At 37.0% G+C, this 27824-nt stretch overlaps 2 protein-coding genes across 3 annotated transcripts in view; one reads left to right on the top strand and one right to left on the bottom strand.

Annotated features, from left to right (window-relative positions):
- The window catches only part of LOC129564665 (FMRFamide peptide receptor frpr-18-like), a 212301-nt gene that overhangs the window by 150555 nt on the left and 33922 nt on the right, over nt 1-27824 (bottom strand). The window lies entirely within an intron of this gene.
- The window catches only part of LOC129564669 (TWiK family of potassium channels protein 7), a 182585-nt gene that overhangs the window by 137025 nt on the left and 17736 nt on the right, over nt 1-27824 (top strand). For both annotated transcript variants that reach the window (XM_055438834.1, XM_055438832.1), the window contains exons 5-6: nt 235-1018; nt 1105-1298. In XM_055438834.1, coding sequence (XP_055294809.1) covers nt 537-1018; nt 1105-1298 — 676 coding nt within the window. In that variant the 5' untranslated portion in view covers nt 235-536. The remainder of the gene's footprint in view (nt 1-234; nt 1019-1104; nt 1299-27824) is intronic.

Raw genomic sequence — 27824 nt, 5'->3', positions numbered from 1 at the left:
ATTTACACACCCCATTCCAAACACTCGCTGCATTTTGAAATGGGTTATGGAAATAAATTCAACCGAACGACACTATTTCTCGTTTATTACGCCAAGATTATATGCTTGAATATGGATGCATGGATTATGCTCGAATATTTAAATGAATCAATAACATTTAAGCGATAACTTATTTTTCTTGAAAATCAAATCAATTTTAATTTAATAATATATCATATTTTTATCTATTTGCAGTTTGGATATTGACGAACAACTGGAGCAAATATCGAGGAAATTGCATTCGAATATGGAATATATGAGAGTGACAATAAAGAAATAATCGTTGATAGAGTTCGTTTGAAAGCGATCGGACTTTCACCAAGCTTGAAACCATGGAAAACAATCAAGATAACCGTAATAATATAAAAATTCACAAAAAGTCAAGCAATTGAATGAAAAAGAAAATGTTCTTGCGAACACCAAGAGCAAATTAAAGACCAAAGAACGAAGAAACGATTCAAATTTGAGAAATTGTGCAATTGGAGAAATTGAAAGCGATGGCTGAAAAAGACGCTACTCGATATCGCTATGAACCATATCAGCCGCTGACATCAAAGCAGCAAAATACCAGTGGAAAAACGTGTGAACCACCGACAACACTGAAACTCAGCGGAAACACAACAAAAGGCAAAAAATCCGATGAAAACCCAAAATCAAAGTGTTGTTGTTGCCCCGGCCCGAAGGCACGATCTTTTTGGATTAGTCTATTAATGAATTTAGGCATTTGCTCATTACTGTTCGGTTACACGTTGCTCGGTTCGTTTTTGTTTTTGTTCCTTGAAGGTGGTGCACAAACAATGCATCAACGTACACTTGCCTCTACGAATCGCCATCGAATCGCATCGTCTCGAAATGCCGACAATGTAACACTGTCCGAAATTACTGCGGCCGAAGCATTGGAAGCGCGCCAGAAGACGGTCGAAAACATCTGGGAAATCACTGTATCGTTGAATATTTTATATCGCGAAAATTGGACGCGGTAAGTCAAAATTACAATCGATCACTCTTGTTACACATTGTAGCTGCTGACTTAGCTAATTCGCCTATGTTCGATCACCTTTGCAGGCTTGCCGCACAAGAAATAGGTAGATTTCAAGATCAATTAATTCGCAAATTGACTGACGAAATGAATGCACAGCATCATACTGAGGGCAATGGGCCAGCAACTGGCGCTGTCATTGTGCACGATCACATGCAAGAGCATGAATGGACTTTGGCTCGAGCATTTTTGTATTCGCTTACTGTGCTCACTACAATCGGTAAGTTTTTTCAACTCCTTGTTTGTCTTCGCTTGAAAATTCGTCGTCCGACTGCGAAATTTACTAAATCAAAAGATAATGGCATCTAATTACGATTTAATGAAGTGAACAAAAGGAATGGCGTAAAGATAAACTCGTCGAAAAGAGATACAAAAACCCTAGATGTCATTATTAATCATTGGATTTTTTTCGGTAACCTTGTTGTAAGCGTTAAATCGCTTGAACAATTCATTTTACTTCCAAATCATTTAATTTAATGAGCTTTGAGTAGGCCGGTATTTTTCATTCACTCTGTGAACTAGACACAATTTATTGTTTTATTCGACGCACTTTTTACTTAAACGCAAATAAATCGTTTATATACCTTTTGTTTCGTGTTGCGACGTGACTTATCGAACCAACCATTTTATTGGCCTATCTCAATCAAACACCATCAATAAACAGTTTGAATGGCCTTCGTAGCATATGCATACGAATTTCGTTATATCATTCAAATTTTCAGCGATCCTTGCAAACACAGCCGGTTATTCACATTTTATATAACAATAATTTTTTTTTCATCCAAAATTCATGTCTATGTTTAGCAGACTGTTTAAAATGCTGACTATTTCGATACGAAATATTCCCCAATTTCATTCAGTTTTAATGCGCATGGGATTCTTTTTCGACATTCAGTTGTCATGCGAAGCATTTGGAATGCATTAAGCGGATTTGATGCTCTCAACTAAATCAAATCAAATGAATCGAAAATGCGGCATTAAATTGCACATATAAAAATTGGCGAGCGCAAAAAATGGATCAAATATGTCCAAATGTGTATGTGCATGTATATAAACAAAAATCAATAATTCTCCGATGTGAATATAAATGTATGCATTAATATCGAGAGAAAATAATGGCATGGTTCTGGGAAATAGGGCATCGTTTGGATGCCATCTGAAATCATAAGTGGGAAAATTTTCAAACAAAGAACATTTTAAAGTGGATATTCTCCATGCAATATATATGGATGCGAAATGGTCAGTTTCTTGTAAGTTATCTGCGAATAGATAAGCTTCTTATGCATTGAGTTATGGTACCTTTGGAAGGGTCATTCATACCTCTATCTTGGCAGCGGAGAAAAAAAGAGCTGTGTATTTGGCTAATAAAGATTCCCATCTTTCGTGCTGCTGGGTTCATTTTTATTGCCATTTCGTGTTTATTATGTTGGTGATGACCATTTTCGTCGTGTTTCTGAATAAATAAACTCAATTTGGACATGGAAATCTTTTGATCCATTTTATCACAACCGTGTATATTTCTGGTTGGTCGTTTGAACACTTTATTTTCAATATTTATACGTTTCCATATTCATGATAGTTAAGGTTCAGCGATCCATCTTTTTTTCTCCCTCTGTCGAGAAGATGCGCTCATGTACCTCACTCAACGGTCCATTTCATACACAATGCTATTAATATAGATGCCATTATTATGATATTCGACCACCAAAAACTCGTAACTATAATTGGGTGATTATGGTGAATCTGGCAAGAATCTTGAAATCTGGTTTGAGATACTTTTTCTTCTTCTTAGATCTAAATCTATGCTTTGAAACATTCAAAACCACATCATCTCCGGGAGGGAGTATTAAAGTAATAAAATTCGAAATAATCTCCCATGAAATGAATTGGTGGCGACGACTTCGAACGAAACAATGACGTCACGCTTGGCAACGTGTGTGATTGATGGAAAACATTTCGTCAAGCCGAGTCCTGAGTGAATAAAAGTACCTACACCTACACCTGCCGGTTTTATACGTTTGCTCATCTTATCGTACATGTTATTCCCGACAGCAAAATGATATTTAATATATTGTGTTTTTCCCGAGAAAAACCCATTATAGTGCTCCAGATTCAATAATCCCATTTGAAATTGAAGCTCTTCAGTGGATTTTACAAACAATAAACAAATAAGGTCGGTTTCAGGGTGAAATTGTCTCTCTGCACACAATCCTCAAATGTGCGATGACGTAAACTAGGAACGAATTTCCACATATGTAGCATCCAATTTTACGATACATTTTATATACGGTAGCTGGCGGTTTCACGGGTTTCAAGTACATGCACCGCATATGAACAATGTATACAACAATATGTTGTTCATCAGCTATTCAAAAATGATTGAAGCCACAAAAACTCAACTACACAATAATCATGCTTCTGTTACTTGAGCTAATTAAACACCATTACCACACATACTGAATCTCACCAAAAAAGCTGCTTTTGTTTGCAAACAATGTGTATGTTGCATTTTTTGAGCATCAAATACTCGACTGATGTGTATGCAAAACATTTTTGTTTCAATTTCACTGGAAATTGGCTGATTTATTCGGAGGATTTCAATTTATTCCACATTACGGTGAGAGAAATAGCGTGTTTCCAATTGAAATTTTTCAAAAGCAATAATCATTCAGCATGCAATCCATCGTCTAAGCGAGTGGAACGAAACGGTATGCAATGCGGTTCATTCTGATTATGCGGATTGCATATCAACATCTGAAAAAAACCATCATGCTCGGTGTATTGTGCGTGTGGTGAAAAAAAACTCGCCCTAATTGATTGGAAACATGAGCACGCGATCTGATTTCTCGTTGTATTTACATTGCGTTTTATCTCGTTTTTATTTTCTATAGAGAATGTATATATACGCGTTTCATCTCTGGTTTGCAACTTTTTGCTTTTTCGTTGGAAATATTCAATGTGTGTGTGTGTGTGCGTGTGTGTGTGCATGATTTCACATGCGATCTGAAAATGTATGGTTCGTCGATTATTGTTATTAGTGTTATGAAAGCTCTTTATTTTTCGTTGACTATGCTCGAATGTGCCGAAATTTATGTGTATGTGAACATCTGAATGGATATCAAAACACATTTCGTCCATATATGAACTAAACTGGTATGCTCGCATCGTTTGTAGCGTAATTGTATTTCGTTAGAAGGACACACACACACACCAGAACAAAAAAATGTATTTGTGTGTGTGTGTGTGTGTGTGTGAGAGCCATATCATTGCCATTCGTATCGATTTCGTGTGTATATTTTGCTCGGCATTGTCACACTTAACCATCCGTAAAAAAAGTATTCAACGTTTAACCAAATCGCAGCCATTGTGCCTCCCTGCCTCATTCTATCTCGCTCGTGGTTTTTCTTTTGTTGATTTAGCATTTCGTTAAAATAACACGAAATAGCATCAATGCTCTTCAGTCTGTGTGAGCATGTTTTTACTCTGTTTGTCGTTCGATGTTGGGTGCTTTTTTTCATTCAGCATATTTTTGGCGTCAAACGGCTTCCCCAATGGTGTGGTGTGCTGTATGTATGTTTCGGCTTGCAGTCGTTGAATTATGCAAATGGGATTTTCATTTCGAGGAGTTTTGTTCACAAACCACTTTAGGATAACACACACACACACACACATCATATTCACAAATAACGGAAATTGTTTGAGTTTTCAGTCTCTTTTTTGGCTTTCTGAGTATTTTGAGCATACAAAAGATGAGTGAGAGAAAGCGAACAAAAAAAAATTGTGTGAAAATTCCGCTGAATGCTAAACATTTCGACTAATCCATCATAGGCCTATTCATGGATGTTTGCATTGTTTGATGGTTGTATTGTTGCAAGAGAATCAGACAACACAGTTGTTGTGAACTGAAATGCCAACAAAACCTTCCGACTCAGTTTGGAATCCCGAAAATACGATACGGATGAAAAATAATGAATTGTTTTGTCTGCCCTCTGAAAATGATGATCGACAAGGCCGCGCTATGAAAATTGATATTCAAACGTCATCGCATCTGACCAGATGAGACGAGATACTTTTTTTCTATCTCTTTTTCTGCAACATTTAACAGTATAAGATCTGGAGAGTCATCGCATGTCATCGACTAATACAGACGTATTCATCGGGGATAATAGTCCGTGATGAGGCATTCCAATTGAATTATCGAAAACGAGACATTTCAACGACACAACAATATGAAAAAAAAAGCGGATTTGATTAACGAAGCATTAAGCCTATGGTATTATCGAACGCATAGTCTGGCGATACGAATTTTTTACGACAACCAAATAATAATTAAGTCGGAATGCGACTTTGTTTCAGCGTCCCATAATAAATTTAGCCAAAACATCAGGGCCAGGCTACATGCGATAACATTTTTACTTCGCATGTTACACCAAAAATCAATATAAATGAAGCAGAAGAAGAAAAAAATCTATAAAAATTGATTTATGCGAGAGCATAGTGTTGAAATTGGATCATGCCATGATAAGAATTGCACACACGAATAGCGCACCAGAAGCAGAATGATATAGAAAGAAAAAAACGTAAGCCAACGAACAACGCGAATAGAACAAAATTTATTTATTCGGTTCATTAAAATGATCATTGAGGAAGTTTCATTCGTCTTTTACGTAATTTTTTCCCATCTCATTCTCTTCGTTTCACTGAAAAGCAATAAAATCGTTTTAAATGTGAAAAGTTTTTTAATTCTGCGGCGTAGTTTCGATGTTACTACTTGCTGTGTGATGTTTGTTCGTGCCATTTAAATGCCATCTCTTCCTCTCTAACTCATTCACTCACACAGACTCTCTCTCTCTCTCTCTCTCTCTCTCTCTCTCTCTCTATCTGCCTTCACTTTATCTAATTATGTTTTCATGTATGATGAAAACTAAACGGCAACGAGTAAAGAGTTCGTAGCATCCGTGCACAATGTTGTGCCGAGAGATGCAATAATGAACGATAGTTGTGTAAAATACGTACGCAAGGAGCGAGAACGAGAACAATGTTGTGTTTGTGTTATGTGTGGCGGCGTCATTACTCAAATAGAAGAAGCAATAAAAATGAGCAAAACTTTTTTTGGTTAAAAAAGCCAAAATGAAATTTCAACCAGCAATAAATGTGCGACACACACACAGCGCCGCAGAAAAAGAATGGTTTAGCTTTTGCAAAGCGGATGCATTATGAAATTATTGATGATTCCCAACAGGAACGATAAAAGAAAATAAAATGTCAACGTAATTATATTACGTTTTGGATGGATCTGTGTTGACAACTGAAAACTTTTGTGAAATGCTTTCGTTGTGTGTATGTGTGCGTGCCAAAAGGCATGGCATAAAATTATTCGTTTGAATATAATACGCTTATTAAGCGCTTCAAATTCCTCGTCTTCCCGCATTTGATGGTTATAGCTACGTGGCATTTGATTAGCATTGGAAAAATATTTGAAAATTTAACAAATTCGTTCAAAAACTCAACGCCAGAGACCTCAACGAATGTGTGCAAGCAACGAAACGTAGAATTACCAATCGATTATCGCTACTGCCAAACTAAAACTCTGATAATCTTTTTGTATATATGTGTGACAACAATCAGCTGCTGCTGGCGCAACCATTTTTAGTGCATGATATGTAAAATGCAAAGTATCAAAACGACAATGACGATTATAGCACGATACATGCACGATGCGCGAAAACCGCATGGAATGATAAATGAAATTGAAATTATGTGTGTTTCATATACGGTGTTGTGTGTGTATGTTCTGTGTTATCCCCAACTGTGCTATTTCTGTTGTTGCCACTTTTTTGCTGCATCAATGACCCGTTTCACTATTTCCAATTCACTGTGTCATCCGATATACCCACTGGCTGCATTTTATTTTGAGACACACAAAAAATGGGGAATATGTTCAAGCTTTAAAAAGCTAATCAAATCTAATGGATGTTACATCATTCGAACGAAAAAAGAAAAAAATACTGTACCGAATTGTTATTATTTTTTTTCCAAAGTTTCTAGCAAATTCGATCCATATCTCCATTTCGCTTTGCCACTGGAATATTTGCTGACACATTATGTTTGGGTTGCATTTAATGATTTTGTAAGCGAAAACCCATTTACTATTCCTAGAAAACTTCGACATGAAATCGACGAGAGCGCAGCACAAGTCGAAACAATGAACGACGAAAAATGGCAACACACAAAATAAATGCGCTGCATATTGGGAGCAACAACCATAGTAAATTACCCTATGGCCATACGGCGTTCATAAATAAAACAATGTCTACCGCAACGCGACACATAAAAATTTATTTATATCTACTCCATGGACGTTTGTTTTTGTTGTTGTTGTGCCGTCGCTGCCAACGATATGGCGCTGTCTGTTTATCTTTTTTCTGTTGGTTTCTTTTTGTCTTTTCTCTCTCTCTCCCTCCCACTCCCTCTCTCTCGAATATTTTGCACGCGACATGAATTTCGAATCAATGTGTTCGTTTTGGCTTTGCAGAATATTTTTACCGTGGAAATTGTAATTTGAGCGCTTAGATACTCGGATAAAAGTATAATTGGTTTTAAATGAAATCTAATCTGTTAAATTCTGAACTTAAGTTTCAACTCTCCCCTCCCATCCTCGCCGCCGAACATATTGTTTTGAACACGTTGAGTGACATGGTGTATTTTCAACAAATATCAGTGCTATGTTGCAGATGCTGTCGCGGGTCGGTGGTTCACACAGACGACTTCCGTCGCTTGCACACTCAAACTTTTCTTTTGCACGCGTCGCACATGAAATATCTTGTCCAATAATTTCGGTGTAGAACGGAGGAAAAACTTTTTTGGCTTCAGATAATTTCATAATATTCCCATTTTTCATTCAATTTTTGGCAAATGACAGGAAGTGGTCATTTTTGTACCACTCGCCCGATTCCCTTTCCCTTCGTTTTTTCTTCATTTTTGCAAATCTCCGAAAAAGTTTCAGCCATAAATTCTCATCTTTTATTGTCTTAATGTTTTGCGGTTTGCAATTAACAGCCAAAACATCACATGCAGTTACTGTGTGATGACAGCTAAAGTTTGCCCGACGAACTCATGTCAGTGACCAGGAACGTTTGTAATTTTTTTCTACTGCAGGTTTCATTTAATCACTGAAGAAGTGTACCGTTTTTCTCCGACGGATTTTTCTTCATTTTCTTTGTTTGAGTTTATTGTAAAGCAAAGCACAAAAGAGCTGACAAATAATTCATTGATGTTAAAATCAAGCGCAATTCTTTGTTTGAATTTTGGCGGCGAACCAATAACAATCAATATTTTCGCTGCTAATGGACGTGATTTATGATGCGCACAGAAACTATTGTTCTAATGGGCAATTTCATTTCGTTTTGGAAAATGCTTCACAAAATGATTATTACTTGAAAATCTGTGCAAAGTCCAACAGTCTATTAGATTAATTAGTCAGAGTAAAATCGGAATCTTCTTCAACGATGTGATTAAAGAAAGGTTATTTCAAGTCTTGAAATCCAAGACAATTATCGTCTGCTTTTTGTGGTTTTCTTAGGTTAACTTCTTTGTGTGATTTTCAAGATGTTCTTCATTGGATAGAACATATTTCATCGAGAATAGAGTTCATTCTTGGAATAAAACAAAATTAAACACTCAGCCTATTGTTCGATTCATGGAGAAAATCTCCGTCGGAGAATGCTCTGTGCTCACCATGGCAATAGACGAGACTCAAAGCGTACATAACAAGGTGAATGAGACGAGTATCGAAGTGTCAAGTATCGAATAAATCAAAACACATGCGGTCGGCTTTGTGTGTGGCATTTTGCTATCGGAAGAGCTGTGAACAAGTAAACTGCAATCGATTCAGGTTTGGAAGTGATGAAATGTGTAGTTCGAAGCAGAGCAAAACCAAGATATTCCAAACCTCACAAACAATCGCTGCAACCTATTCCGCAAAAAAGAAAACACGGACGATTGTGTTATCGATAAGCGCTCACACGGAACAAGGTTGAAAGTGTGTTTTTGTTGTTGTGCCATCTATATCGCTGCATAACTTTGTTAACAAACAATTGCGATGCGATGTCTCTCTGTGTGAGTTCCAGCATCAATCGTACTCCCTCTTTCACTTATCCTCGCCTTCAATTTCAGGGTGATTTTTCGGTCGATTTTCCGTGTGATGAGATTGATTGAAGCACGTCGTTTGATTTCGCAATGCTCCTCTTCCCGTGGAACACAATGAAGCCCTGTGCCATCGTCGGTACTTCCATTTTTGTCTTATCTGTTGGCATTTCGTCACTTGGATCACATTGCGCTACGAGTGTGTGTGTGTGTGTGCTTGTATGTTCCTCGAATTAATAGCATGATGATTTACCAAAGAGATTGCCAATTTTCTCGCAATACATACAAAAACACGGAATGATTGTACGTGTGTGTCACGCTTTGATGATGCACATTCCAATTGAATGTGTATTAAAGAAGCGGCGAATCACCGCCAGGGATAAATAACAATTTGTGCACAAACACATACGATGTGACATAAACCGAGAAAGAAAAACAAAATACCAACAGCAAAAACAACAAAATACCAAACAACACTGAAAAAGCAGAAAAAAAGAAATCGTTCCGTCGAACCGCATCATTTCAAGCAGATTAATTTTGTGTGTTGAATTGATGGTGTCTCTCGGCATTGTCATCTATGCACCAATAATTTCCAATTCATGTGGTAATTTGCGCAATCGAAACGTTCGCCGAAACATAGCTGCTCAACGCTTGTTTTGATACTGATGCAATAATCATCGCAATCACTTAGAAAAAAAAAAATTTTCTTCCTTTTTTGTTCGCTTATGTTGTTCATTGGGAAATTGAGTGGAGAGCTCGTTTCAAATGTGCCATTACTATTGGATGTGCTCCGTTTTCATGCGCTGAGAACGAGAATCGAGTGCGGGCGGGGGAGAGAAAGAGAAGTTAACATGAAACATGCATTTATACGACTGAAATAGAAAAATCCTTGATGATAAATTGGCAAATTTTACCAATACTGCGACAAACATACAATTGATATTCTGCCCCCACCTTCATTCCAATGCAAAAGAGAGATATTGAGAAAAAAACGGTTGATTGCTAGACAAACTCATGCCAAAGCATATTGTGTACACAATTTCGAAAGCAGTCAAAATGAACGAATGTCGTCTCTACTCGGAGTAGTCACTTTTCGAAAGAATATTTCCAATTGTTTTTATTTCGGATGGAGGGGATGGGTGTTCATTTTCATTCCTCTCTTTTTTCTATTTCGAATCGCTTTTGCTATGGTCATTTCCGGCCGCTTCATAAAGATAATTCACACAGTAAAACTCTTTTCCGTTCATTCGTTCATCTCTTTAGCTTTCAAATGCTTCGTCTCTCACTCGATCCCGTGCGTTTCTATCAAATTTCTCGATACAATAACATTGGTTCTATTCGTCGAAAATTATTAATGCGTCGAAAACGATATCGCTGGAATGAATCCATTAGGAACGAAAAATATAACCGAATGAGAGCGAGGAAAAAGAAAATTGCGGGCAAAAAGGAAGAAAGGAAAAACAATAACAAAAACAATGATAATATTAGTAATCATGATCAACGCCTTGCGTTCTGTTATCTCTTCATTATGCATCATGGAAACGGTCGTTCGCAATAAATCGTAGTTTCACTTTGCGACTGTCAACTTTTCTGAGACTCGGAATCCAGTGCTGCTGATTTTTTCTTATTTTGCTCGAGAATAAGTTTTCGATTTTATCCAAACTATTTTAGTCAATTTTGTGTGTACAATTGAATTTACCGCACACAGTCATCATTCTCCCGACGACGAACAATTCGATGTTACCATGGGCTCACGCACAATTTGCTACCCAAAAACGAACCGAATCTCCAACCAATGGATTCGTTTCACTTGAATGCGATGCCAAAACCAAATTGTACATACAATAATCATCTATTTCAACGGAAACAAAGTTTTTGCCACCGAAGTATACCATTGGGACTGTATTTAATGCGTTTGTTGACTATTTGTTTCCGTCACGTAATTTGCGTGTATGTATCGCATTCGCACACTTCGATACATAGAGGCACACACGCACTCCAAAATGGGAAAGCTTATAACAAAACGGAGCCAAATGTTTCGGTACGGCATTCGATATCTATAAAGAGAATTGCAAACAGCAATTCGCTTTTAATTTCGTATTATCGAGGAGACGCTCTCACACCGACACCGATTGTTGTTACTTGGGACAACTCTTGCCGTTTTCGGGAGAATGGCAGAGAGGTGAAGATGGAAGGCAGTGGGGTCGTTCTTGCGAAATGAACAAGAAATTTAATAAAATGTATGGAACATTGTAACAGGAACTGTATAATATAAGATACGAAAATGAGCATGACATGAATTCATAATTATCTTTGAAACATACCATTCCATATCTCGGAATGGTCGCTTTTGCACAAAACACTTGTATCTGTTGTTCAAAATGGTTCACTCTATCTCTCTTTCACTCTCTCTTTCACTCTCCCTGTGTCGAAGTGTATGTGTGCATTATAAAATTATGGCAAACACAACACAAACAGCTCAGTGGTAATGGAAAAGTGTTTGGAAAATCAAAGAATTCGATCAACCAGATAAACATGGTGCTGGGTTATATAGAATCAGGGTTCAGACGGCAAATTGCTTGAAACTATAAAATGCGATGGATCTTGATAACGACAGAGAGAAGAAGCGAGAAAAAAAGAAACAATATGAAAGACAACACCTTTTTTCCCATCTTTTCGTCGTCTATGTAAGATATGTCGCCTCAGTTATAGATCGAAAAGACTTTGGCCAATGATTAGGTTTGAGCCTTTTTTCTCCGTCGATTTTCGGCACAATCTTGATTGACCGCTTTTAGTTCCTCTATTCAAGCGTTAGTTTGCGAGCACAGCCTCCTACGCGTTATTATGGAAAATGGTATTTTCGCTTAAGCCAAGGGAAAAATTCTTCCTTATTGCAAAGCTGACGGTTGACGTCATGAAATTGGAATAAACTGAATACCAAGTTGGTAGAATATTCCATAAATTTGGTTAATAACATTGTTTCGCCAGATTTTCGTTTGTCTGACACTTGCCGTTGGAACGCAGACAGAAATTTTTGAAATGTATCGTCGAAAGAAGAAGAAGAAAAAAGAATATGAAAAATGTTTAGACGCTGTAACAGAAGTTACTGTTCGCTCCAGGAGCAGTGTGTCCGGTTTGCTGCGATACAAAAACACAAATTGAAATCGAACGATGGACGAAACATTAAATAAAACATAGGAACATATCCGAATGGAGAATAGCAATAGCAAATAGTTGGATTGGTATAAGCGTTTGTCGAGGGGGCCGTTGGATTGACAACATTTTCGGTTTTGGGCACTTTGTAAAAACAAAAGAAGCTACCAGACTGATTGGATTGGATACAATACAATCAATCGAATCAAATAAGCAAATGGATGGTTTTTTTTCCTTCGTCGTCTCCATGTCATACTAGTTTCTCGTTGACTCTGTGTGTCTGTGGTGCAGATCAGCATTGCAAAACGGAAAGTATCAAAGGTAAAACCAAAACACAGACACAGAGAGACCGAAAAAAATGATCTCCAAAAAGAGCAATCCAATCTGAATATTCAGATTGATGCGACCAAAGTTTGTGCACAACGCAGCGCTGTATTCACTTACATCGTTAGAGACATTGTCATGGAATGCTGTCATTCTGGTATTTGTCACGGTTTTTGTGATATTGCCGCCTCTGTTACAGATTTAGTTTTTGTGTGTGTGTTTATATTTTTTTTCACCCTGCGCTTGCATTTCGATGTTGGCCATTTTTTTTCCGAAAGCCAAACTTCGATGAAACAGAAACCCAGCGACAACGGCTACTGCTGGTAACTCGCTGTGTCAACAGCAAACTATCTAATTTTATGCGCAAAAGCCCTTTGTGTGCGAACCCTTTTTTTCAGTCTCTTTCTCCTCTCGCTCGCTCTCTCGCCAAATTGTCCAGTTGTTCAGTGTGCAGTCAAGGCGCTTCACTACACTAATTCCACTCAAATTTTATGTTGTTTTATAAAACGATGTTTTTGTAGATTTTTTTTCTACTCTCCGTGTTTCTTTCTCTCTGCCTCCTGTCTTCCCATTCATTCAAATAGTTTGGTTACTGCTTGTTATGTTGAGCAACACAATAGACAACACATAACAGACTATTTATATATTCTTTTTTTGATCCCATTCTGAATGCATTCAATACACACAGTGATCCCCAGTGTCGATGCTCTTTCTCTTGCTCTCCCTCACTTTTTCTCTTACCACTCATTCCAAACTCAAACTATTACAAACTTGGATAATAACAATATGTCCTCTGTGATAATCGTAACAGCAAATAGAAAACTTTTGTGCACTATCATGGGTAACGGGTACACACACACATTCTAGAAACATAAATGAACATCAGCACTCATTGAGAGGCAGCCAATTTAAAATAAAATGATAGCCCCGTATCAGATAAAGAATAATAATGATTATACTGGATATTGTAGGATCGATTCGTGTCTACCAACAACGAAATGATTTCATGAACAAAAAACAGAGAGAAAAAACTCTTCTCAAAATCCGAAATTTTTATTTCTGGAAATTCATTAAAAACAGTGCAATAGTGTTCATTGGAAATAGTTACAACGCTCGCTCTATTTATTATTTTTGATGACTATTTATTTTCCTAGTAAAATAGTGATGATGTGATGATTTATTTACGAAATACAGCATGAATATTCATCGATGTACATCATCATCAATGTTGTTTTGATGTTTGTAATCACCGAGTTTTGAAAAGAAAAACATAAATATTTAGCAAGAGTATCGATTTTACATGCTTCAATGTGCTGTTCATAATGATGTGCTGTACAGAACTAACCAAATTTAACGCTAAAACAATGTTTCGATGCTGGAAATAAGAAAAAAAAATTAGAATGTAAAACAATCGAACACAAATTAAAATGTACTTGTAACCACCGCGAAAAGTGCCATCAAACAAAACACACACACACAGAGAGAGAGAGAGAGAGAGAGAAAGAGAGAAAGAGAGAGAGAGAGAGAAGAGAGTGCGACACAGGAAATCTGATGAGTAACATTGGTAATGTGTTGAAGATAGCAGATTGTGCAAACGACATTTGTGCATGTTGAATTCAAATACGGTGGTGTAAATTATGCACGCGAGAGGCGGAAGAAAACACACACACATTTTCACGCGCGCGTGAGCGTGCGAAATGTAGAGCATTTTGTTTTTGTTCGACAACTGTGGCATGTGTTCCTTAGTCTTATTCCAAGAGAAAAACATATGTTTCGCTCCTGTTCTCACAGACACAGTTTTCTGCAGATGAAAGCGATTATTCCCCCAGTTTCATATCGATTTTGAATGTACAGCTGTTTTTATGTTTGTGCACGTTCTGCGTGTTTGTAGTATTCCTTGATTGCACCAAATCTCGTGCATTGAAAATCTGCATTCAGCATTAAATTAGTATTGGGTATTTAGTGATTAGAAAGCAATTAAAAATCCAAATCGGAATTTTAACGCATACGTATATATATCAGATAAGCTGTTCAGTAAACATCAAGCGTCCAGCAAACATTTTGTTTAAAGCTTGGTGCTGCTGCTGCTATATTGTTGCAAGTAATTAGAGGAATTTAGTCGAACTTAGTTGAAATGTCTGCTGTATTTTTCGACCGAATTCTCCATATATGTAAATTTACATGATGCAAGTGTTTGGCTAAATTTTCCGTTCTCCAACTGGGTTAATCAACCACTCGACGGGAACGAATGAGTGAAAATGGCATAAAATAACATTTGGTGCTTTGTTTCGAAACAATTTGAATAAACAAATCGTTAGGAAGTTTTCGTCGTGCATTTGACGTTCGGGTCCTCGGCAGGCACATATATGTGAAATTCTGGAGCGAGAGCGAGAGGTGGGTGAGAGGGAAGAGAGCGAAAATAAATGGCAAATGCAAATCACAGCAAATTTACAAAACTAAAATGAAAGCTGTAGCGATAGTCAATAAACGCTTACATTTGCATAAATGAAAACGGGTGCGAGCGAGCGCGTGCGACGCACACACACACATACACCGAAAACACAATCTGACGTAACAGATTGCAAATCAATGGCGAAAATTACATTTAAATCGAATTTACGCGTATGCAACACGCGCTTATAAGAGCCGCATTTCGATTGCCAGTCTAAAACTGGCTCCCAACACTTGGAAAATGGCAACATTCCACCACGCACTACTAATGAAAACATCTGAGTTTAATTTATACCATGATGCCAACGCAGACACAGTCCCATAAATATTACCGCTAACACCACCGAGTAATCTTTTTCGAGTAATAACTCGAACATCGCCAGACGCCCGGTTTAATTTGTGGCATTTGTATGATTTCTCATTTTCGATTTAATGGCGCGACGCAATCGTTGTTTGTGTGCAGACACATACATCGAAAAAAAAGTTTTCGGTTTCTCTTTCTCCCTCTCTCCCTCTCCCTCATGCGTCAATCGATATTAATTTGAAATCATTTGCAGCACAACATTCGCAAATTCAATATTATCATCATTAATTTCAGAATGTTGCGTTGCTCATTCGGTTTGTTGATTATTTATATTATTTGTGTAAGTCGTCACGCTGCAGACATCTAATAAATTATCGAAAATTATCGTTACTAAGTGCGACCATCCGAAAATGATTTGTTTGCGTGCGCGCGCGCGTGCGTGCTTCGGTAAACGACAATTCATTAGCACTTACTGTCACAGCATCGCGCACAAATATTTGGGTCAGTTTGTCTCCAGCGTCAATAATCCAGACAACGGTTGACATGTTTGTTGGCTTGTGCCTTTTTTCTATTCTTGGATAAGACTTTAATTGAATTTCAATTCCTCTCCAAAGCTTTCTCACGCTCCGTTTCTTTTGTACGGAATGTCAATTTAACGAGACAAAAAAAACCAACAGGACCTTTTTAATGCATCTGATGAAAAAAGGTCACTGGTTCACAGTGAAAGCACAATGTGTACCGCATTTATGTAGGAAAGACGAAACTTGTAAAGTAAAAATAGGCGAAAATGTAAAGAAATGACATAAATACGAGAAGAATTTTCGTGTTTGAATTCGATTTTGATGACAGGTTTGTTGATATTTCGAAAGATTACAACGAGAAAAAACAATGACAACGGGAAATTCTATGATGATTTAAATACTTTGGCTACAAAGTTAGCAACGATTAGCAAGTAAACCACCCTTGAAAGTTAAACTTACTTTTCTAACGGGGTTTTGTTCCGGTCTTTAAAGCTCTTGTTGAACTGACCTCAATAATATGATGATTTCACCCCAGGAAGAAAAAAACTCGGTGATGTTTGTTGTGTTTGCAATTTGCAATATCAAACTTGTGCGGAATTACATAATGCTCAAATAGTTGCGGTTATGTACTTAATATTTTAAATCGGATTATTGGCAATTCGAAAACGATCGTTTGACCACAGACACCAATTGTTGTTAATCATAGGCTTTGAAACTGCCCCGCTGCAACAACAAAAAATAACAATGTAAATGTACGCAGTACTGTAATTGAATATTCACAAGATGACTGAAGCGCGCCACCCAAAGCTTCATAAATATCCGATTAAAATGACTGCAGAAAACTTTTTTTTCGGTGGATTCGTGCCCACAGCGTTCGTGGAAAAGAATGGCCGAAAAAAAGGATGAACATTGTTTCGTAAGCCTTATGCATCACTGAACATTTGGGCATCAAGTGATCAAGATTTTTTCCCCGTCACCAGAATGACTTCTCAAACATAAAAAGACATCGGTAAATGAACGTGTACAAAGCTATTCCATCCAAACACACTGAACAAATATGTTCCTATTTGCAGAAGCGCTTTCTACCTTTTTTGCCGCTCTTCCACTGTTGGCTCAACGAATCCACACAGAAGAACTGTTTGCTAAGCGATTTTCTTTTAACCATTGAAGCAAGTGGATATTCGCGTTGAGTGTGTACCACATTCTCTGTGTCGGTCGGAAGAGAAGAACAGAGAGGGAGAGAGCAAAAAAAATGAGGGGAAAAAGCGTCCATTCATGTATAATGGAGTGAATACAACATTTGAATGTGTCCATAAAGGACCGGCTTCCATTCAGTCTCTATTCGATCGACATGAAATGGACATTTCAAAGATAGATAAGTTTCCATGCAAAAGAGAGCAGTCAACTGAACTGGGAAAACTATTATAGCCACACTCTTGATTTTGCATTTTGCTTGATGAATCTTTGCTCAAACGACGGTATATTTTTTTTAATTGAAACAGATTTCGATCATTGAATGGGTTCGTATTTCATAGAATTGGATCCGGCTTTTCCTAAGTAAATTAATTTGTAAGCACACTTTTCCGACAGAAAAAAAACTATCGCATTTCAAAATCAAAATTGAATCTGCTCCCATTGCTCTAAGCCTTTTAATAGATTAAAGTAGAGTGAAACTGGATACTGGAGATTTTGTATTGACATTTCCGACTGTAAACATGGCAACAATTCATATGCGTGTGCTGTCAAAGTCACTTTGTCATGCGTCATTCACATTAATGCTTTGACTGATTGTGGTGAACAGTGGTGGGATTGGAAACGCCATACATTTTATATACATTATTTGTTTGGGAATTATATTCATTTATTTTCTTTTATTGTTGATATTCGGGCTCTGCAAAGCCTAGGCTTCATCCACGATTTGTTTTCCAAAGAAATATTTCGAAAAAATTGTGAGTTTGCACTGTCAACACTTGTGTGGTTTTTCATATGATTTTGAAGTCATCGAATATTGCCACCCGTTCACACATTCAATGAACTTGCTACACCAAGTGATAGTTTAGTTCATTGCTGACGTTTTTCAATCCGCCATACGTTTTTATATGTGTGTGTACAATGTACATCGAAATGTCAAAGTTGTCAATAATGCAACCGTTCTCCTCGTTCTTTAAACGTATGAATATGAATGGAATATATTCAAATAACTAAAAAGCAATAGAATAAACAAAAGCCATGTGTAGTGAAAGGAAATTTTAAGTGGTGCTATAAAATCTTTAATATACCACAATGAATGCCCCATTTTGCATAAGTCTCTTGGGCTTCCGGAATGCCTAACGAAATATTTGCTTTTTTCATTAACCAACATAAAACCTAACATCAATATGTAGTTGGGAAAATGAAAACAACAAAATGAGACATTTAAACGAACTTTGGATTACATGGAGATTTTCATGTATTTTTATCCACTTCCATCGATGGAACAATTTCATTTTTATAAACGTAGTTCAAAATTCGATGTGGAAGCTTTCAATATTTTCTACTGCACGGAAACCACATTGCGATGAAATTTAGCGAAACTGGTTCTATTCATAAGCTTAAAACAAATGTTGAAACTTTAAATCGATCAATAGGCCGAATTTGGTTAGTTGCATTCATTCATATGTGCATTTCTAGAGTATCATTAGAATTTCTGTTGTTAGCAAAAATCTGTTGTAAATTATTTCGCATCAAACCTGATTATTTTAAGTATTGATTGTTTGTAATGCGGCGCTTAATGATGAACAGATTTGGTTAATCGATCTGTTGAGCACGAGAGGCCTTATTGTCATATTTGTTGTGAAGAATTTAGTTTATCATGGAAATCGTTACATTGCATATTTATCCTCTTTCGAAAACCCGTTAACTAATTCCAACCACAGCTTTTCATCATATAAAATAGCAAATATTTGGTCAATGCTTCACATTGAAACTCTATCCATTTTATGCCTCGGCCAATTGGCGTTTTCCAAATAAATAAGACGTAATTGATTTCATAGCTCAGCGTGGAACAACAATAGATGCCCATAATTTGGAATGAATAAAAATTTGGACAGTTCACGTTTTCTTTATAAATGAGTGCATAGCTCGTTCTAACGAGTAAACATGTATAATACGTATATATCGTCAGTTGAACAGCGAGCCAAGCACTTGGCCTATATTTAACCAATTATTACAACTTCGAGTGAAAGCAAAGCAGTTTACTTTCCGTGTCGCTGAGCAAAGTTTGAATATCAATCAAGTCATGTTGTGCGCTACTCCCATAGATACATCGAAAGTACTCGCTCCTCTTCTGCATAACCCCTAGTGAAGCACACGGAATGTTTCTAAACAGGTGAACGCACAATTACTCGGTCGACTTTATTAGATCAACTTAAATTAAAATCTAATGACTTTTAATCTGCATAAAAATTAGTGTGCCAGCGATAAATAGAATGGCCTGAATGCGGGAGCCGCACTCTGTGTTCCAACTGCTGAAAATGAGCACACCAAGAGAGGCAACAACAAGAGTTAACACATAGCATTTACATAATATACGGCCGCACTAATGACAAGTGATTGCAATTATGAGCGCTGTTAACTCTGGTGGCCTCAGAACAGCATAATGCCGTTGGGTAAGTCCATGATTCTGATGAAGTAACGCAGTGAACCATTTGACCAGCCTAGCCCGTTCGCCTCTTTAAAAAAATGAAATTTATCATAGAAGAGCCACCACACAGAAGAGCCGTCACTTTTCATTCTCGCTTCGTTTTTATAAAAATTTTAATGACTGCGATTTCAATTTCACTTCCACGCGTTGTTTGACGCACGCAAAAATTATGCTCTCCTAATTGGAATTCTTTCTAAAAGAGATTCAAACACATACACATTTATAATGCAAACGATTCAAACCTAGGGGATAGACACAAGATCTGAGATACGTTCGTTTTTCAAAATACTTAATTGATTTTGTGTAGAGGTGTTCAGATTCGTGAAGATTCATTGAGATTTGAAGGGATTTGAAGAGATTTGTAAAAATCTTACTGATTTATTTGACCTTTTTGACAAGTCAGCCATTTTGATTTGAGAAGATTCATAAGGATTCATAGAGATTCAAAAGTATTTGAATTTGCTCGAGATTTGAGATTCCTACAGATTTGAAAAGATCTAAAAAGATTCAAGTTTTAAATGTTGTGTCTAACCCCTAGATTCAAACGAAAGAAAAGCGTGAAAATCAAGGGTGAAATATTTTTCTTTGGAAAAATTGTGTGTCGATTCAGCGAAAAGTTTTTTGTAAATCATCCGCACCTTTTGGAGCCAACACAATTAAACTTCGAGCTGAAAATACGAATGGATGGAGACGATGGCACCGTTGTGGCTATGTTATTTCCAAAGTTTTACGTACACCACACACAGCATCGTGCTGAAGCAGTTGCAAAGTTAATGGCTTCCTTTTTGCTAAACTTTAAATGTGCATATTTTTAAACGCAAAAATGAATCGTACGAAATGAATGGTCGGTCGGATTTATTTTTATGTGACCATTAAAGTGGAGTATATTTTTTGGTCAAACTTTCAATATTAGACGACTCAATGAAATATGTAGTCACCATGACTTCATGGAAAAAAAGGTGTTACTTATATAAAACTGAAATGCAACCAGTTCTAAATGTGAACCAAAACAGTTTCTTTTCCTCTATTTATTTACTTGAAAAAAAGACAAACTTTTTCCGAAAATCAGATAATTAAAACTGCATTAAGCATTCAACACATTTACAGAGTCGAAAGAATGCGGGCGCATTTTGAATTACGAACGAAATGGCTTCACCTGTGGAAACAGGTGAAATGCTTTCGACAAACAATCCAAAAAAATGATGACATGGCATTTAATCAATGAAGAACCAAACAAATTTTTCAATGGAAGAAAATACGAAAAAATGATGATTAAAATCGGTTTTATTCGATCGAAAATTGCTGCCATGGCACTGGCCGCCACTGCCAACAGCAAAAACTACCATTGAATTTAACGCTCAAAATGGATTACGTCTCATGCCTCACCAACAAATTAGATGGTACCGAATACGGAAGGAAATAAACCATCAGGGTGCCCGTTAAATGGCGAACACCATTTCAAGTTGAAATCTATCCCGTAGCACGATTCCTGGTTTTTGTGTGTGAATGAGCATTCCGTTTTTGGCATACACAGTTTTTGATATGGTCTCCACCAGATTTTCACTGTTTCTCTCTCCCTTTCTGCCATTCCATTGCATTTGGCCGCAAATACATTGCCACTGTATTTTGTTAGTAAAACAACCGAAAAAAATATGTTGATCTAGATTTGTTGCGACCTGCCAATCGACGCAGCAAGGCAGAAAAAAAAACAACGATGAAAGAATGCTGAACCATCACATTTTGGCTGGAAAATGTGTGCGTGCGAGCTGAACCCTGCGAAATAAATAGTGGCCGAAAAAAATATAACAATTTCGCTCGTTTTGAGTACTGCTGAAAGGTCGGTCCGATGTGCATCAGATTAAGTTCATACGCTTTTTCGCATTTTATTCAGTTTTTCGAACATTTTGTTGCAAAATTAAATAATATCAAACATCGGGCCGCTTGGCTCGTCGCCTTTGCATGTAAAAAAGAACTTACTGGATGGCGTTGGTTTTTTTTCTGTTTGGGCGCTTTTTCCGCCAGAAAAGTTGAAACATGCTGAGATGCGGGCATAATTTTTGCCATCATTTTGTTCTCTCTCTCTCCCCCATGGATATTGCAAAATTTACGCCATTCATTCAACTATGTGTTCTTCTGCGGCCAGTATGTGTGTCTGATGGCACGGCAGAATCAGTTCCAAACAAATTTTTTCCACATTTTTTTTTATCAACAACAAACGCATGCCTGATGCCTGCGATGTTTCACAAAACATTCTTTCATTTATTCGACTTTTTCTGTGTATGATTTTTTGTTAGTAGATCTGTGTATTGCATTTGCACCCAGTTTTTTGTCGACTCTCATGCAACCCACAAAAAAGTGTACACAAATCAAAACTCATCGCCCGGTGACAGCTTATTGCATATGCAATTTCAAACTGATTTATCGCCTGCTCTGTTATCCGTTATCTGAGCTGCAACTGAGTCCTGATTCGAGAGGTTTTTAGTTTGCCATGATCCATCGTGTATGGTTTAGTGGCGCTTTGAACAATTATAACACTAATTTGCACCGGCATTTTTTTCCAATGTCCATTTCAAGTATATATTAAAAACGTAATTGTGTGCAGATGACCATTTATTGAAGTGGTGCAACATAATTATTTTTTGTTGAACATTTAACATATATACGGGCGTATACGACACAAGGCAAATACAATAGACGTCAATAGCGAGTACAACTACCATTTGGTTTGACGTTTTGCTATTAAGTTAGTTCAAGTAGCTTGAATGTAAGTTAAGTAACAGTAAAGTACTGAGCTTCATGTCAAGTCTACTGTTAAGCCTACCCGTGTGCAAATAAAATGACTAACAGTCACTCAGTTGTATGTAACTGTGTGTAGTGATACACAACTAAAACTGGCTAAGTTGATTGAAATCATGCGTTTTGTATGGAGACAATCACGTTTAGTTATTCTTTCAGTCAGTCGACTAATTTGGGACATTTTGACTAAGAGTGATTTGTGATTAAAGTTAACTGCAGTTGCTTATTTTGTTCGAGACAATCACTTTTAGTCAGTCAAAATGTCCCAAATTAATCGACTGAATAGTCAGTCAAAAATTTTCCACACGGGTAAACCTTAATGATTTCTACAAAAATCAATAGATGACGTGAGGGTCTAGCTAGCATTTGCCTTGTGGTATACGATATGCATATTTTGCACAGGAAATGTTGAAGTAACCACAGAACAAACAAGTATTTTATCTTTAAAATTATTATCTTTGAAAGGCTAAAGCTATTTAGCTCATTTCTAGTTCAAACATCAATCAATTCAGATCTACTCAGACATTGTCTGACAGACAAAAATCAATTTGACCACAATCATCCGCTCCAAATCGGTGCATCAATTCAGAAGATTTCTGGGAAATATAATCAAAGCTTAGGACGCGAACTCTCGCAGCACAAAAAAATAGGATAATACGTTTTTCAAAATCTGAAAAAGAATCGGTTGAAATAAACTATTCTTTGAATTTTAATTTTTTTTTACAGTTTAGTCAAATTTCGTTGGTTTCCGCTGAATCTACCTTCATAAAAACCTCCAAAGTGCATTGAGTTCCAGCAAAACCACGAAGAAAAATGCTTTGTTGGCTAATGGCAACCATCATTGGCATATTTTTTTGCAGATCCATTGGGAGCTCATACCAAGAAAGTGCATAAACCGCGTTGGCAATGTCCAAAAACCTTTGAGTAACTTTATTTCCTGTTTGTTTAGCGAAAAAAAGAAGTAAAATTTACTTTCTGTATGAGATTTGCTTGTGGTTTTCTTTTACCAAAATGACAAAACACATAGAGACATGACATATTGGCCGTTGTTGGAATTAAAACTTGGAGAATGCCGAAATAGTTTTTCTCCGTGAGCGACTGAAGTGATGGAAAAAAATATAAATTGTTATGTGTGTGTGTCAAAAATAATGTTTGAACATTGTTTCCAGTGAAATTGAATTACAATGTGAATTTGCAGTAATAAACTGCTGATAGACACCACCGCAAATACCAGATACAAAAAAATGATGCCACTGTTCACATGAGAGAAGCGATTTATGAATCTAAAATGGAATATCTCAAAGTTACATTTGATTCAAAACCAATGCAATATTCTGACTCAACTGCTTTGCCTGCGAATCGAATTGAATGAAACTATAAAATTTGTTCCTTATCATTGTTGAATCTCCATTTTTCTCTGTGCCTAAATCTTTATCGATATTACGCAGTATTTCCTCTAAGTCAGAAACGAATTCGGACATAAATAGAGAAAAGCCAGCAACCAATGATAATGAGCAAATGATAATCTGACCTCTGGCAAACACTGTAGATGCTTGAGAGCCGGCACACACTAAAAATCCTGCAGGCGTGTGCCAGTCAAAGGGATACCTTGAACATACAGAAAAAAAACTGCTTCAAACACATCAATTTTATTGAAAGAAGAAAAACTCGTCATCTGTTTCAAAGCAACAAGAAATTTTGCATAGAAATGCTTTGCAAATCACTCACGTAGCCGGATACATTAGTTCAAAGGCATCCCTGGAATAGCCGCTGGTGATGTATTTGACAATCGGTATTGCGGTGTGTGAAATGGTGAAGAAAGGCACTAGCATTTGTGTCATCAGCATAAATGACAAACTTGTCAGTTTCTCGACTTTGACATTGGTGCTTCGGTAAATGGTATTGGCAATTGGATTTGCGCTTCCTATTATTCAGCAAAAATACGAGATGTAATTTAATTTCGGCAATGGCATACGCATTGGCAGGTGGTTCGTTACTTACTCTCTTCGATTATAGCATCTAACTTTGAAATGAGGTCCACATATTCGTTTCTTTGCCACAAATACACTGAATACCACGATGCCATTAGCAAAGAGCTCACAAAAAAATATGAACATTCAACATATTCACTGAACGTTCTCGTTCCAAATGAGAAATACCAGAATGTCGACAGAAAGAGCATGATGCAAATCCCATAGTAAATACAATTGATCAGAATCGTTATTATGCGTCCACATTGGCTCGAATCGTATTGCAAAACTCCACCAAAACGATAGAATTTTTTCAACAAAATAAATGACTTCATTTTCAAAAGATTCACGGAAAAGTTTCACAATCAACTGATTCAATCGAAGGTTCTCAAAGAACTAAATTTCGATATCAACGCGTGCAATGAACATTTCAATTAAATGATTGAATTTATTGAGCCATTACGTCTAACTTGACATGAATTAAAAATGAGTCACGGTCTATGGATTTGAGGCGATTGAAACCACTCGGTTAATGGTTTTTCAAGAAAAATCTGTTGCAGAGGTATTTTATTTAGAAATTTAAGAAATCTTCCAAGGTAAGGTAAAGTAAACCAACGAAAATACGTGGGAATAAGTTTCAATCAATGTCCCAAATTAAAAAAACGTTTTAAACAAATAAAATAAATGGTAATAAACAACGAGAAAAAATAAAATTACGTCAATATAAAAAGTACCTTCATCTTTATAATTTCAAATCAAAAGGTACCCAATTCTGGTCATTCACTCGGCTAGTGTAGGCGTTTGCACGCAGTTTCGGTTAATTACAAAATAAAATGTTCTTTCTCTATTAGTTTGTTATCTTGTATCATTAACAGATAGCATATCATAGAGGTATATGACCGTTCTCCGTTGTTTAGCCTGACATAGAAACCAGAGCAACTGAAGAAATCTGCTGATTAACCTTTAAAAATGCCATGATATCTGGTTTAGAAGTATGTAACCTAACAACGAATCGATTTGTTGTGCGTACAAAAATAAGAAATGCGAAAAGAATTCAAGAGCAACATTTCTATTCGCATTGTCGAATCACTCAATCCATTCCGTTGATGATTTTTTTGGTTCGATTTTTATTCTTCATTCCTTTGGAAATTTGCATGCGATAAAAAAAAGTTGGCAAAGTTTTGTTGTTGTTATATTGTTTGGCTGAATGCTTAAGTTGGGTCGTGTTCTGGCCAAAGAGTCGTAAAAGTAAATTAGTTCATCAATTTGCGCCGATTTCTATTCATCTTGTTCTTTTTCTATCGACTTTTTGCAATTTAAATGAGAGAAATAAAATGTTTGATGGCACGACTACAGCACCCACCTCAAAAATAGAAGTCGAAAACCACTTTTATAATTTGTCTTTTCCGACGGAACTAATCACACTTGATACACGGTGGTGGATCGATGTGGTTCCATAGATTGCCGTCTAGACGGTTGGGACTTAAAAAAAAGTACCTACCAGCAGTCAAAGATCTAAATTAAATAACACTGCCAACTGGCTGACATTATAAATGATCCAATAACGTAAAATTGGCAATGGCCCAACTGTTTATGGGATAAATGAAATTATGAATAGGGTCGAAATGAATTAAAACTGTCTACATCGAACTGACTTAAAGTATCCCGCATTCAGTCTGTACATTACCTTTGTCATGTCGCATTTGATGTTTCCAACAGAGAAAAAAGAGTCGTTTGATTTCTAATTTAGCTTATTTATGGTCTGAATTTCCTTTTACCATTCGCTTGAAAAGTAATCCTCGCATGAAGTTTTATCTTTTTTTCCCTCGTCCAATTGCGATGTAAATATGAGCACAAGCACATACCTCGCTCCAGCCATAACTCGGAGTGCATTTCATTAAGAGCACTTTAGGTGAAGCGGTTGATAGGCGGTAGCAGAAAATGATGCGCGGCTTAATTCAACTTATGAATTCAGTGTGTCAGAGCGACCGGATAAAATATCTTAAATTGCATGTGTCACACCGTCGTCGTAGATTATGTTTCAATTTGTGCATATTGTGAGTGTGTGTGTGTGCGTATGTATGTGCCATCGCCTAGAGAAATTTAATTTCGCATAATTTGTGTGAATGCTTCAACGGTAAGATCTATTAGCGGTCGCAATAACCATAACAATATCCGTGTGTAATACCCGGAGACGAGATGCGATACACCGACTCGGCGAAAATGTGAACGAAACAACAACTCCCATTTATGCGATACACATTCAGAACAAACTGCAGAAGCAATAATGTATGTACTTGGTTATAGAATAAAACCGTGCCAAGGGATCACAGTGATATGTATTTAAAGACTGTCATCTGAATTGACTGCAATATCCAAATTGCGTGCAGCACCACGAAGAGGAGAGCGAGAGCGAGAGAAAGCAGAATCTTCAAGTGGAGCCAAGTTCGTTGTTGTATTTTAATAAAGAATGTGACATGTAATTCAAACGAAAACATGATTGCTTTCGCTCTAGCACACCCACAACAAACATATAGCGAGAGAGATAGAGGGTGAGCGAGTGTTTGTTTGTTCGCTGTGATTCACTGCTCAAGTCGCTCAATTCCGCTTCTCGGTGGCTCACAATCATTTGTTCTCAGCAATTTATTTTTATGATACAACGAAAAGCGCGCGAACTTCATTCCATATCACAACGAATTTCCATAAATTCGCGATCAAAACCAAGTTCAACGAATTCCATGCTCACTGCACTCTTATTTCCAATGGGAGTTTCACAGCAAACATCCAATAATTTTGTTTAAAATAACGGCAAAAAATAATACTCCGGATTCGTGTTTAAGAGCAAACATGTGCGTGTGTGTACGAACCAGACACATACACACCCAACATACCTTGACTGTGCGACAAAGAGAGGCAACCAAAAATGATCTCGTTTCAAATGAAGCAAAGTTGGCGCAATTGAATGGTTTGGAGTGAAAATGTAATACAGAAAAGTTGAACGGAAAAATGTCGAATGAAAAGGGAGGAACAACTCGACTTTACGGAATACTCAAGAAATCGATCCGCTCATATGGCATTAAATAGTTTATGTCGCCACCTTTCCAAAACAGTATAGTATAGGTGTCGCTCCCCCTCGGATCCCCCCTAAATCGGCGTATGTATAGGGAGGATATGAAAATCTCATGTGGCTACCGAAGGTCATTGCTCCGTACCTATAGGAGGTAGGGCATTAGTCACTAGGGCAAAAATATAGTACTCGTTAATACCTTTCTAGCCATGTATATGGTGACCCTTCCAGGTCCCCCCTTCGTGAAAATATAGGTATTGGCAAAAATTGATGGGAAAATGGAACATTTCTTTTACTGTGCTTTGAGGAATATGAATATTGTATCGATTTTTT

Source organism: Sitodiplosis mosellana, unplaced genomic scaffold, assembly GCF_009176505.1.
Source record: "Sitodiplosis mosellana isolate CC-2019 unplaced genomic scaffold, AAFC_SMos_1.0 Smas_scaffold_1, whole genome shotgun sequence".
NCBI classification, from domain to species: Eukaryota; Metazoa; Arthropoda; class Insecta; order Diptera; family Cecidomyiidae; genus Sitodiplosis; species Sitodiplosis mosellana.
The sequence above is the reverse complement of the archived record's forward strand: the minus strand, read 5'-3'. Positions and strand labels throughout refer to the sequence as shown.